This window comes from Dipteris shenzhenensis, chromosome 24 (genome assembly GCF_047967505.1).
Source record: "Dipteris shenzhenensis isolate YYH24624 ecotype China chromosome 24, Dip_SZ_1.0, whole genome shotgun sequence".
NCBI classification, from domain to species: Eukaryota; Viridiplantae; Streptophyta; class Polypodiopsida; order Gleicheniales; family Dipteridaceae; genus Dipteris; species Dipteris shenzhenensis.
In genome coordinates, this window is record NC_141619.1 from 47,288,581 (window position 1) to 47,301,621 (window position 13,041).

Here is a 13,041-nt window from a genome sequence, read left to right on the forward strand (position 1 = left end):
CCCAACTTCCAAGAGAAGAGGGCTCACTGGCATTGCAACAACTCAAGAAGGAGTTAGAAGAAATCAAAGAAAGTTTGAAAGACAGAACAAGGGTGGATGGATAGTCACCCTTTGAAGCTTAGATAAGAAGTGGCATATGGCACAGAGTGCAAGGGTTCTAGCCATGGTTACTAGGAATGTCCCTCGAATTAAAGGTACCTACTTCGACCTCCTTTTGCACATTTTGTACCTATGTACTTTGCTAGGAGGCAACTCAATGGAGAAGAAATAAATTATAGCACCATTGAATGCAAGGGCCTTGGCATGGTTTATGCCATGACAAAGTATCAGCACTATCTCTTGGCTAGTAAGAACTTATTATCATTACTGATCATCAGGCTCTCAAATATCTATTGAACAAACCCATGCTTAGGGTAGATTGAGTAGGTGTATACTTCTTTTTCAAGAATTTGACTTTGACATTGTAGTGAGAGCAGGAAGATCGCATCAACCTACAGATCATTTGTCATGGATCACTTCGAGTGAAGCAACCATAGGACTTGAGGGCGACTTGCAGGATGCAGGACTCTTTGATATCACAATGCTAAGAGATGACTGTTTGTTTGCTGTCGACTGCTTTCCACCATGGTATGCAAACATTGTACATTTGCTGTCCGTGGGTGAGTTCTCTAAAGGGACAACCCTAGCACAAGGTAGAAACAGATGGTTCAGGCTACCCCCTTCAAAATGATTGTGGGGCAGTTGTACAAGTTGGGGGAAAGACCACATCCTGAGGTGGTGCGTGCTCCCTCACGAAACACAAGCCATCCTTGAAGAGGCTCACTCAAGCATGGGGGGTGGCCATATGGAATTAGAGGCCACTGCTAAAAAAATTATGCACATGGGGTTGTGGTGGCCAAAGTTGTTCCAAGGCTGCTATGCTCATGTGTGCCGCTGTGACTCATGTCAAAGAGCTAGACCAAAGCCTACCCAATGAGAGTACCTTCCCCTTAATCCTTTCAGCCCTGTGTGACCCTTCTATAGATTTTGTTGGACCCACCTCTCCTGCCACTTGGCAAGGGAACAAGTACGCTTTGGTTGCTACAGATTATGGCACCAAGTGGGTTGAGGCTAAGACCATGAAGAAATGCACCGCTCAAGTTGTAGCCTCATTCATGTATGATAAAATCATCTCTAGATTTGGATGCTTTGTGGAATTGATGAGTGACAGAGGCACCCACTTACTCAATGATGTAATGGCTGACCTCATCAACCAACTACAAATCATCCACAAGACATCTAGTTTATACTACGCTCATGCCAATGGCTTGGCTGAGAGCTCGAATCGGACCATGTGTCATATCTTGACTCATTTATGCCTTAATTCCTTAGCAGATTGGGATATTTTACTACTGGCCGCTCTTTTTTCCTATAAGAGAACATATAAGGCTAGCACGAGGTACTCACCATTTCACTTAGTTTATAGCCTGGAGGCGGTTATGATTATGAGTTTCACATGGAGACTACTAGGGTCATGATAGAGATGGATGATAGCTTGGAGGCATGAACCCTCAAAAGGTTGCGGGATCTTGAAGCCCTAGAGGAAGCATTGTAGAGAGGTAGCATAGGCAAAATGCATGGCATGATAGGAACTTTCACAATCGTGAATTCAAAGTGAGTGATTTGGTGTTACTTTGTTCCAGTAAGATTTTGAAGCACAAGCCCAAACTTGTCAATGGTTGTACAGTCCTTTTCTTTATACCAAGGATTATTCCCATTGAAGGGGTTTACTTGACTACCTTGGAGGGCAAAATGCTACTAGCACCTATGAATGGCTCATGAGTAAAGAAGTATCATGCTCATTGAGACTTTCTCTATGGATGATGATTGCCTTTTCTTTTATTTGATTTTTATTTATTAAAAAAAAGAGTGCATCTCTTTCTATATTCCTACCAAGCTTGTATTCTTTTGGATAATGTGTTATTGTAGCTTCTTTCTTTCTAGCTAAGATGGAAATAACAAGTGACTATGTGGCTTGGTGTAACCATTCCCCTTAAAATTCCAAGTGTGGGATTTGGAACATCGCTTCTCCTTACCCCTTGTTCACCCCTCTGTCATCACTGTCTGTACACCCTCATGTTCAACTCTCTGTCACTTCTTGTTGACCCTTAGTTCACCCTGGGTTCACTCTTGGTCACCTATGTCACCCTTGTTCACCCCTTCATTCACTCTCATACTCACCCCTATGTCACCTTAGTCCACCCTCGGTTCACCGTTGTTCACCCCTCTCTCACTCTCTGTTCACCCTCTTGTTCAACCCTATGTCACTCCTTGTTCACCCTTAGTTCACCTTGGGTTAATCCTTGTTCACCTCTTTTGTCACTCTCTGTTCATCCTCATGTTCAACTAGTATGTCACTCCTTGTTCAACCTTAGTTCACCTTGGGTTCACCATTGTTCACCTCTTCTTCACCCCTCACCCCTCTGTCACCCCTTGTTCACTTCTTGTTCACACCTATGTCACCCTTTGTTCACCCCTCTGTCACTTCTTGTTCAACCCTATGTCACCACATGTTCACCCCTATGTCACCACATGTTCACCCTTCTATCACCCCTTGTTCACTCTTGTTCACATCTATGTCACCCCTTGTTTACCCCTATGTCACTCCATGTCCACCCCTATCTCACTTGTTGTTCAACCTTCATCCCTTGTTCACCCTTGTTCACCCCCCTATGTCACCCCTTATTCACCCCTTGTTCACTCCTTGTTCACACCTTTGTTCACTCCTTGTTCACACCTATGTCGCCCCTAATTCACCCCTATGTTACCTCATGTTTACCTCCGCTATATTTTTTTCATTGTTTTGCTAGATACAATTAAATTCTATGCCTTTGACTTGAGATATTTTCTAGCTTAAATTTCTTAAGGGCAACCAAGGTGTGTATGTTACATCTTGCTAAGGGTTGCCTACAAATTTGTAGCATAGCATCTTAGTTAAGAGAGAAGGATATTTTCAACCACAAGTCTATCTCTATGAGGGAACAAAACATAATATAACGTGTAAACTTTCAAATATAAGATTATTTAAAAACACACATGTATAAATAATGGACATTTATCTTTAACTTCACAAAGTACACTTTTGGGAAACCTCAAGTAAAAATTTGAGAATGTGACAAGTTTGCATATTTGAGATGCTTTCATGCCCATAAAGGAATGTGAAGGCACACCTCCTTTCAAGAAGCGTTTTGATCTCCAAAATAGCTCGATTCTTCGGCTTTCGAGAAAGCATGATATCGCATGGCTTCACTTGCTTTTATTCCCATCCCCGTGCAGTAGATCCATTGGCCCTCGAGAAAGCATGATATTGCATGGCTTTACCCGACAATGGATATTCTAAGCTAGCAACCGTGGAGCAGATCCATTGGTCCTCAAGAAAGCATGATATTGCATGGCTTTACCCGACAATGGATATTCTAAGCTAGCAACAAATAGGTGCTCAATGTGGCTTGTGTTTTCTAGGGCTTGATCCTTCTCGAGATTCAAGGCCATTCTAGGGTGCCATTCAAGGTCTTTACATCAGACTTGGACGGTTAGGACGGTGACTACGTGGCGATCGTTGGACCATCACAAAATATGCGACTCGTAGTAAAAGTGTCGTCAGTACGATAGTATACGCAATTTCGCAAGTATGTCCACACTCTTATGTAATGTAATGAAAGACTCCTTTCTACACTGTCATCGGCTAGCTGAATTCAGAGAAAACTTATACAACAATTGTATGCAGACCTGTAGAAATGTGGCGTCAATGGTGTGTAATTAACACGGCAAAAGGACACTATTGAGGAATGACGATCGAGACAAAAGTCGGGACCCAGCAGCGGACAGGAACAAGCAGCAGCAACGAGCTGCAACGAAACGAGGAAGAAGGAGGAGAAGAAGAAGAGTGGTGAGACGGGGCTAGAGCGAGAGAAGAAGCGGGCTTGCGTAGTGCAGCCCTGCTCCACGAGCAACGAGGTGCACGAGCAAGATGGTGGTATCGTTCATGATGATAAGCTCGTCCAGGTTTCGTCCTGCGAAGCCCATGTTGGAAGCTCCTGGTACGCGAATCAATCCAAGCAGTTTGCCTTCCTCGCTCAGAACTGCATACATCCAACGCAAATTTTACGCGTTTGGTTGATCGTCATCGAACCCATCTTCTCAATTCATACCCCACACAACCATACGAATTATTTAAAGCTTCCTTATATGCCTTACCTTGAACTCCATCTTTGTTTGCTGTGTATACCCTACCCATCGTGTCCACTTTTAAACCATCCGGACAGCCCAACCCATCGTAGCTTCCATCCAATGAGGCTATGGAGGCAAACAATCTGCGGTTGCACAGATGAGCTCCATCGTTTCCCACATCAAAGACTGTGATCGAGTGCGGATGCGTTGGGATTACATTGCCCTCCTCGTCCCTGCAGTAATTGTTCGTGATCCAGTCAGGCGGTACTTCTCAGTGTCTCTGAGCTTCAGATGCGAGCTTTACACTGCCTTACCCTGTTGTGGTTCCCGTATCAGTCACGTATAGAAGCCTCTCATCAGGGGAAAACGCGAGCCCGTTTGGTTTCACAAACCCTTCCGCCACAGCGTCTACTGCACCTGACGGGCTTATTCGGTACACTTTATTGTTCATTCTCGGAGGATTTTTGAAGCCTTGTACCCTGCATAACCCGGCCTATCTATCAGCAAAGTTACGCTTGCATTTTGAAAAACCCTGCTTCCATTTCGATAAGTCCAAGCATGGAGAAGAAATCTACCATCCATAATCCGGATCAGTGAACCAAATGGAGCCATCTGACTTGACGACGACATCATTCGGGCTGTTGAACGGATGGCCAAACCAGTTGTCAGCCACAATTTCGCTCTCCAGAGTGGACAGGTCTATTCGTTCGATGTATCCTCCCGCTTCGTCAATGCCTTGATGTAAGACAAGAAGAGAACCCGTTCTATCAAGGGTCATCCCATTGGCAACCTCTGTTTCTGCCTTCACGGTTTCAACTCTACCAGTCTCCAGGTACACCTTCATGATCTGGAGCAGCGGTATGTAATGTTAGGGGAGCTGGCGAGATTTCAGATGTGAAAAGGATCCATCTATGCTAATTTGATGTACAAAACTCTACAAATTGCAACACAAAACACGGCTTAGCTAAACGAGTGTAAGTGCACAATCGCTCTCACCTTGGAATTTGGCTTGGGTTTCATCTCTCTGGAAGTTGCGAAGTAGAAAGAATCGTCGTCTGGAAAATAGACACCACCTTCGTGCGCATCAGCATGAGCAACGAACTCCAGCTTTGAATCAAATGCCAAGATGTCCAGAAACGCTTGATCGCGCACCTGCAGGAAACTCAATAACATCGGTAAGCAGCCCTAAAAAAGCCTCATGGCGATACGAAGCCGAGAATAAAGTCCCTTCGTGTATGCAAAGACAAGACGTGTAAGAGGAGAAAAGACATAAAGATAATGACCATGAAGACACAACTGGGGGAAGCCGAACCAGTCTTCTTCTTGGAGCTGTTGCGAATAATGCCCTGCTCCCACCAGCAAACGTAATCTTGCTGGGTGTGGCAGGCAGACTCTCCCAGCTCGTTTGCAGAGCATTGATGGGCGAGAGCGAGAGGAAGGAGAAATAGAAGGAGGAGGGAGGTAGAGAGGAGGACTTGGGAGGCAGCTAGCAGGAAGCTGCTGATCGCCATAGCCAAACGCAATAACAAGAAGAAGGAGAAGAAGAAGAAGAAGAAGCAGTCCGATAAGGAAAAGACTACGAGGTGTACCGGTCTTTTAGTTGCAAAATGACATAAAATTTTTGGCCTTTGTACTAACGACACCCAACTATGATCATTTGCCTACCACTCCTATATAAATGCTCGCTTTTGCTTTAACAACTCCCCTCTCATGGAGGGAGCTCTCGAGGGCTCTCCTAGTGAGCGTTTGCTTTACCAACTCCAAGCTTGAAGTTTAGATATGCACTCAGTAGATGGTCACCCTTGATTGTCATGGATGACTCCTCTCTTGGAGGAAGCTCTAGACTTGGCTATGCTAGTGAGCATTGATCTAGCAACTCTCATAGCTAGATTCTTTAGTAAGAGAGTGGCATGTAAGAGGAATAAATGACAATTTGGGTGAGTTTTAAGAGCTTCTGAGAGCATTGGAAGGCCCTCTAACACTTTGTTTAGCAGTGCTTGGACCTTTGCTCCATGAGATAGAAGGCTTGTAGAGTCATTCCCTAAAAGCACAAATATGTTAACAAGGTGGCAAAGCACCTTACCCTATTATGGGATAACATAAAAGTAAAGAAAATCAAAGAGGAGAGGGATGAGGAAATCAGTAAAGAAAATCAAAGAGGAGAGGGATGAGGAAATCAAATCAAAGAGCAGAGGGATGAGGAAATCAAATGGGACAAAAGGAAGCAAAAAGAGGCTCAAGAGGAGAGGCCTAAAAAGAAAGAAGAGAAAGGAGGGAGAAGTAGGCGAGGTCTATGAAGAGAGTAGAGAACAAGATGAATTTCATTCATGTGGCCGAGAGAGAGAGGGGGGGGAGGGCAGGCCAAAGAAGACAGAGTCACTAAATGCATGCATTGAAAGCCCCTTACAACAGGCCATAAACAATTCAATGGAGCATACGTGGACCAATCACCTTAAAATAAAAAGAAATGTCTAAAAAAATGCCTATTTTTCCTTTCTTATCACACATCTTCACTAAGACCTTCCTATGGGTGGCCAAAAAGGAGTGAAGGGAGAGAAAAGGGGGGAGAAGAAGCATGAAAGAGAGGATAGGTTAGAGGTAAAAAGTAGGAGGGAGAAGCCCATTAATTAAGAAAGGGGAGGTGCAAAAATGGGGAGTGGAGCCCCTTGTACATTTGTCACATACCTTGATATATTAACCTTAAATCTAAGAAATGATTACCATTCCTAAGAGCTTAAATGAAACGAGGCCAAAGTTTATCGCATTTGTGACAACTATATAGTATATTTTTAATGTTTCATAGCACAACAAGTCATCCTTGGACCTTGACTAATTTACAAAAATCACAATTCAACACAATAACTTGAGAGAAGACTCAACAAATTAGATGGAGGATCACCGTCCAGACAACATTATGCTAAATTCAACTGACGTATCTTACAACAATCCTAATTCGGACCTTAGTTGGATGAGATCCCTCTTATGGCATAAGGGAATCTACTCATTGGGATGCATTTCCCTTCATCACAAGGCTATATACATTAATATAGTGTTCGACTCAAAGGTGTCCGACACCCATAAAGGAATTCATCACAAGGCTATATCCATTAATATAGTGTTTGACTCATAAGGGGGGAATTCTTAATTTCTGCTTTTCCTACATGGCCCTACATGTAGAAACAAAATGGGTAATAACATGCATTGCATGTATGCCTACTTGTATCATGGCTTGGCTAGAATGGTACTCAAAGAGCCTACAACTACACTAGGTTGGTCAAATATACTACAAACCAATGGATATGCATATCTCAATCTTATGTTTGTGCCATTTGTTTCAAATTTTGAGTTGTAGAACCTCCCTCCAATAATCAAATTGAATGCCTCCTTTGTGAAGTATTAGTAACTTCTATTTATATCTCTCATTGAATACAAGAAAAAAGTGCAAAAGGGCAGCCAAAAATTGCCTTCTTAAATGACAACTTTGATGCTCACCCTTTGGACCCACCCTTAATTTAAAGGACGGCCAACAAATTTCTCCCCTTTTCTGGGCTTCTCTATAAGAAAGGGAATCCAAAATTTGTTGCCCTTTTTTTAAATTGTTAGAAAAAGGACGGTTAACATTGTTCCACCCTTTTTTGGGCATAAAAGGGCAGCCAATGCATGACTAGCCTTATTTGAGCATTAAAAGAAAAACAAATAGTAACCATGCATGGCCGTCCTTTTGTGACCATTGAGAAAATAAGAACGGCTATGCATGCTTTTAAAAAAAATCAATTAATATTTGGCTATTATTTTTTTCTTAAACTCCCAAAAAAGTTTGGTTAAGATTTTATTATATGAAAGAGGTGATGTAAATGATTGTCATTTGTCTAAAAAAGATTATAAGATGTCAATATCAAGGTACTTTTCATCATTGTTCAAAGAAAAGATATTTGAAGGAGAATGTCACGAGGGCATCTTGAAAAACTTGTATCAGTGAATTCTTTCTTGTAATAGGTACGAATGCGTTTCCAAAATCTACCTATTAGAATCAACAAGATTCAATCATAATACATCATTCAAAGAACAAATACCATTGTGGATTGTTTGGGTAATATTTTCACCTTAGGAGAAATATTTTGAATCTTTTAAAGATTCCTCCTAAAAATGGGCTCTTTTAAAGAAATTAGAGAAGTGCTTAAAGCTCTACTTGTAACTTGTTGTTAACGCTATGGAACAAGGGCCAGAAGTGCAATCTAGGGCAACAACGATGAGAGCATTGTGTGTGTATACTAGCGACAAAGCTCCGCTTGTAATATCTTGAGCCTAAAAGATGGTATGATGAATCTTAAAGGATGAGGATAGCCAAAATCCTCTCTAGAAAATATCCAATCTGTGGGGGTTAAAGGTCACTGTGCCTTTACCCCGGTTATGTACAATACTCAAACACATATATAAATGAATGAAAAAGAAGATTAGGGGTTCTGAACCCACCAAAACTTATGTGGCTCTCTGTTTCTCTCTTTCCATCTTCCGTTCTTGCTTCCATTGAGAGCACTCTCAAATGGTATCAGAGCCCGGGTGATCTAGCTGAGCGTGCGTGAATGCTTGAAGCTCAGCAGCTCTGTGGGAGGAAGGAGAAACTCTGTGGGAAGTTCTGTGGGTGACTTTACTTGCATCTGAGTGTGCAAAGACCTTGGAGGAACCTTTGGAAAAGTCACTTTAGTTTTGCGAAGTGGTTTTGAGAGCCTGTTAAGTGTTTTCAAAGAAAAAGTCGTTTTTTGAACTTTTCCCTATTCCGTTTGATGACAGAGACTCCGTATTGACTTGTAGAGGCAACTATTGCTTGCTTTTGGTGTCCACTTCACTTTAAGAGCTTGGAAACACCTTCATTCTTGAATCTGGGATCATTTCATTGGATTTCTGACTCACTATGTCAGTTTCTGCGTTTTTCTGCTCGGGTGTTGGAACTCAAGTTTGGAGCAACCATTTGCAGATTTGTCAGTTTCGGTGGACTCAGGAGGTCCTAAAACTTCTATGTTGCTCATCATTCGCACTCCGGTGGAGTTTACAAACAACTCTATTTCCAAAAACGTTTTTCAGTCCGTGTGTTGGACCCAGTGATTGAGACCACGGTTTCCAAAACCGTTTGTCCCATTGCGTTCCATATGCCCAAAAACCCTACCTGTCAGTTCTTACGTGATTCAGTGGAGGATTTTCAAAGTTATAGATTTTTGTGTATTCGATTTCGTCTCTCTGTTATGCATTTTCATTCTAAGGTTTTAAAACCTTAGATTTATGCCACATGGCAGTGGATAAAGTTTACCTCATGAAGAGGTTGTTTGAGCTGCAGATGAAGGAAGGGGTCTCCATTGCTTCTCACTTGAATGAATTCAATATTATGTTTAGCCAGCTTCAGGCTCAGAAGATGAATTTTGATGCAGAGACTAAGGCAATATTTCTCTTATGTTCATTGCCATCCTCATGGGATACCTTCCGCACAGCTATCAGCTCGCTGTCAGTAACTCTGCACCTGGTGGAGTACTGAAGTTTGATGATGTTGTGGGTAGCTTGTTGGCTGAGGAGATTAGACGGAAGTCTATGGATGGCAACAAGCAGGATGCAGCCTTAAATGTGCAAAGGGGCAGATCACAGTTCAAGGGGAAGTCCCAAGAAAGAGAGAAGTCTCGTAGCAAATCCAGGGCACGGAACATTGAGTGTTACCACTGTGGCAAGAAGGGCCATATGAAAAAGGATTGCTACAAGCTCAAAAGAGAGCAAAAGGATAAGAAAAACAATGCGAATTGGGGTGCAAATCAAAAGGAAGAGAGTCCAAGGGAGGACAAAGGAAAAGTGAAGATCAAGGAGATCAATGCAGTCACACATGATAGTGACAATGACGTTCTCTTCATGTCTAGTTTATCTACAGAGTTGCTTATCACTTCAGATGATGCATATTCCCAGGATTAGATTTTGGATTCTGGTGCTTCATTCCATGTTACTCCCCATAGGGAATGGTTCTCCACTTATCACAGTGGAAAGATAGGTTGTGTGTATCTTGGAAATGACTATGCATGTGACATAGTGGGAGTAGGTGACATAAAGTTTTCTTTTGCAAATGGGTCTACATCTATTTTGAAACATGTGAGACATGTGCCTAAGTTGACCAAGAGTCTTATTTCAGTGGGTCAGCTAGATAATGCTGGTTTTCACACCACTTTTGGCTTTCAGACTTGGAAAATTTTGAAGGGCTCTATGCTTTTGGCCAGGGGTGCCAAGTGTGGGACTTTGTATCCCTTACATGTATTAGAGGTATTTGATCATGTTGTTGCAATACCTGAGCAGCCAAGCACTTCTTTGTGGCATTGCAGGTTTGGGTTATGTACCGCATTTGAGTTTCTCTGATTTTGAATTTTGTGAGCACTGTCTCTATGGGAAGCATACTAAATCAGCCCATAAAAGAAGGGGAAGGAAAAAATTTGAAAAGCTTGATTTGGTGCATTCAGACGTATGTGGTCCCATGCCTACATGGTCATTAGGCAGGGCTGAATACTATGTGACATTCATTGATGATGCAACTAGGAAAGTGTGGGCCTATGCTATAGCTTGGAAGAGTGATGTGTTCCAGGTATTTCAGAAATGGCTGGCCTTAGTTGAGAATTAGTCAGGTAGAACGCTTAAATGCCTACGGACTGACAATGGTGGAGAGTATCTCTCTCATGACTTTCAACATTTCTGTGATACACGTGGGATCAAGAGGGAGCTCACATCCCCTCGTACTCCAGAGCAAAATCCAGTTGCAGAAAAGATGAACCGTACCATTCAAGAAAGGTTGCAATGCATGCTTTCCAATGCAAGTCTTTCTGGTGGTTTTTGGGATGAGGCAATGAAGACTATAGTGCATGTGATCAATAGATCACCTAGTAAGAGTTTGGATGGTGGTATTCCTGAAGAGGCATGGAGTGGCAAGAAGCCGTCTTACTCTCATTTGCATATATTTGGGTGTAAGGCATATGCACATGTGCCAAAAGAGCTTCGAAAGAAGCTAGATCCTAAGTCTAGGAAATGCATCTTTCTGGGTTATGGTGAAAGTGGAGAGATGGGTTATCGTCTCTGGGATCCAGAAGCAAAGAAGATCATACGCAGCCATGATGTAGTCTTCAATGAAAAGAAGATACATAAGACACCCATGAGGGATGTGGAAATGAGGAGAATCACTTTCTAGGATGTGAATCCACCTACATATGTTAGTAGACAACAAGCTATCCATGCACCAAATGTGCAAGAAATGGTACCACCAAGTACTCCCATAGGTATACAATCAAGGGTAGATGATGGATCATCTATTGGTGGAAATGATGAGCCAAATGTGGCTGATATGCAGGTGGGACAACAAGTTGAAGAGAGTAGAGGGGGGGAGGGAGTGAAAATAAAATTAAAAAATAATAATAGATATATGTATATATATGTATGTATGTATAATGTATGTATGTGTGTGTCTGTGTGTGTGTGTATGTTTATATATATATATAGAGAGAGAGAGAGAGAGGAGTGGTGTGTGTGTGTGCGTATGTGCATGTGTGATGGATAGTTTTACAAAAAATTGAGCGAGCTAGATATAGAGTGAGAGAAAAGGGATTGATTGGCCCACTGGCATCTTTCTTTGCTCCCTATGTGGATATCTTTCCTTCTACTGAAGTCAAAATCTACCCCTTGGATAGTCCTACGAGAACATTTCAGGATTTCCATTCAAACATTAGGGAGTTAATGTCCTTTGGACAGTGTTGTTCCTCCTTAAGAGAGTTAAGTATATTTCTATAATGCATGCTACCAAGTACTCAAAGAGAAGGTGCATATGGAAGCTTCTGTCCTATTCCTCTTCCTAACTTTCATGGTCAAGAATGGCCTATTCCTAATCCATCCTCTATAGATGCATTTAGAAGGAGGATGAGATCTGATATTCAAGAATCAATAAAGTTTACTGTTGGTTCAAAATCTGTGGGTGTTATTTGGTTCATGCCCTCCATTAATAGCACTCATGGAATCACTATGCAATGTCAGTACACCAGTATGAATCCCCAAATCTCCCACTAGCCGATCAAGCCATATAGCCTCCTTGCAACCCTCTATGGCTGCAACATACTCAACCTTTGTGGTAGACAAAGCAACACACTTCTATGCACAAGACATCCACGACACTGCACCACCTGCAAAGGTGAACACATAACCAGAAGTGGATCTCCTACTATCCACATGCCCTGCATAGTCTGAATCTGTGTACCCAAGTACACGCATGTCTCCTCTACCAAAGCAGATGCACACCTCCGTGGTACCCTTCATGTACCTCATGATGCACTTAACTGCCTCCCAATGCCTCTTTCCTAGATTAGCCATATACCGGCTAACAACTCCCACTGCAAATGCAATGTCTGGTCTAGTAGCTATCATAGCATACATAAGACTCCCAACTGCTGATGCATAAGGAACATTGGCCATCATGGCCCTTTCCTCATCTGATTTGGGACTATCTGTATGACTCAGTTTCACATATGGAGGCAATGGAGTACTCACTCCCTTCCCCCCCTCCATATTGAAACGCTGCAATACTTTTGTAACATACTCTTTTTGTGAAAGCCAAATGAGTTTCCTACTCCAATCACGCGTGATGCGCATACCAAGAATATGACCTGCAAGTCCCAAATCCTTCATATCAAAGGCCTCATGCAACTTGGCCTTTAATGCATCTAGCTCATAAGTATTCTTGCTAGCCAATAGCATATCATCCACATATAGTGCCAAGATTATCAGGCTATTATCCTTAGCCCTTTTAGTGTAGAGGCAGTGATCAATTTC

General features: G+C 42.4%; 1 protein-coding gene across 1 annotated transcript; it reads right to left on the reverse strand.

The window, feature by feature from the left end:
* Positions 1-3,745: 3,745 nt before the first annotated feature.
* LOC147886691 (uncharacterized) lies at positions 3,746-5,720 on the reverse strand. The gene is made up of 6 exons (XM_087395303.1): positions 5,493-5,720; positions 5,206-5,361; positions 4,785-5,056; positions 4,524-4,688; positions 4,237-4,442; positions 3,746-4,121 (listed from the first exon to the last, which is right to left on the reverse strand). The coding sequence occupies exons 1-6, from the start codon at positions 5,718-5,720 to the stop codon at positions 3,940-3,942; spliced, it is 1,209 nt and encodes a 402-aa protein (XP_087251429.1). The 3' UTR covers positions 3,746-3,939.
* Between the last annotated feature and the right edge of the window lie 7,321 nt (positions 5,721-13,041).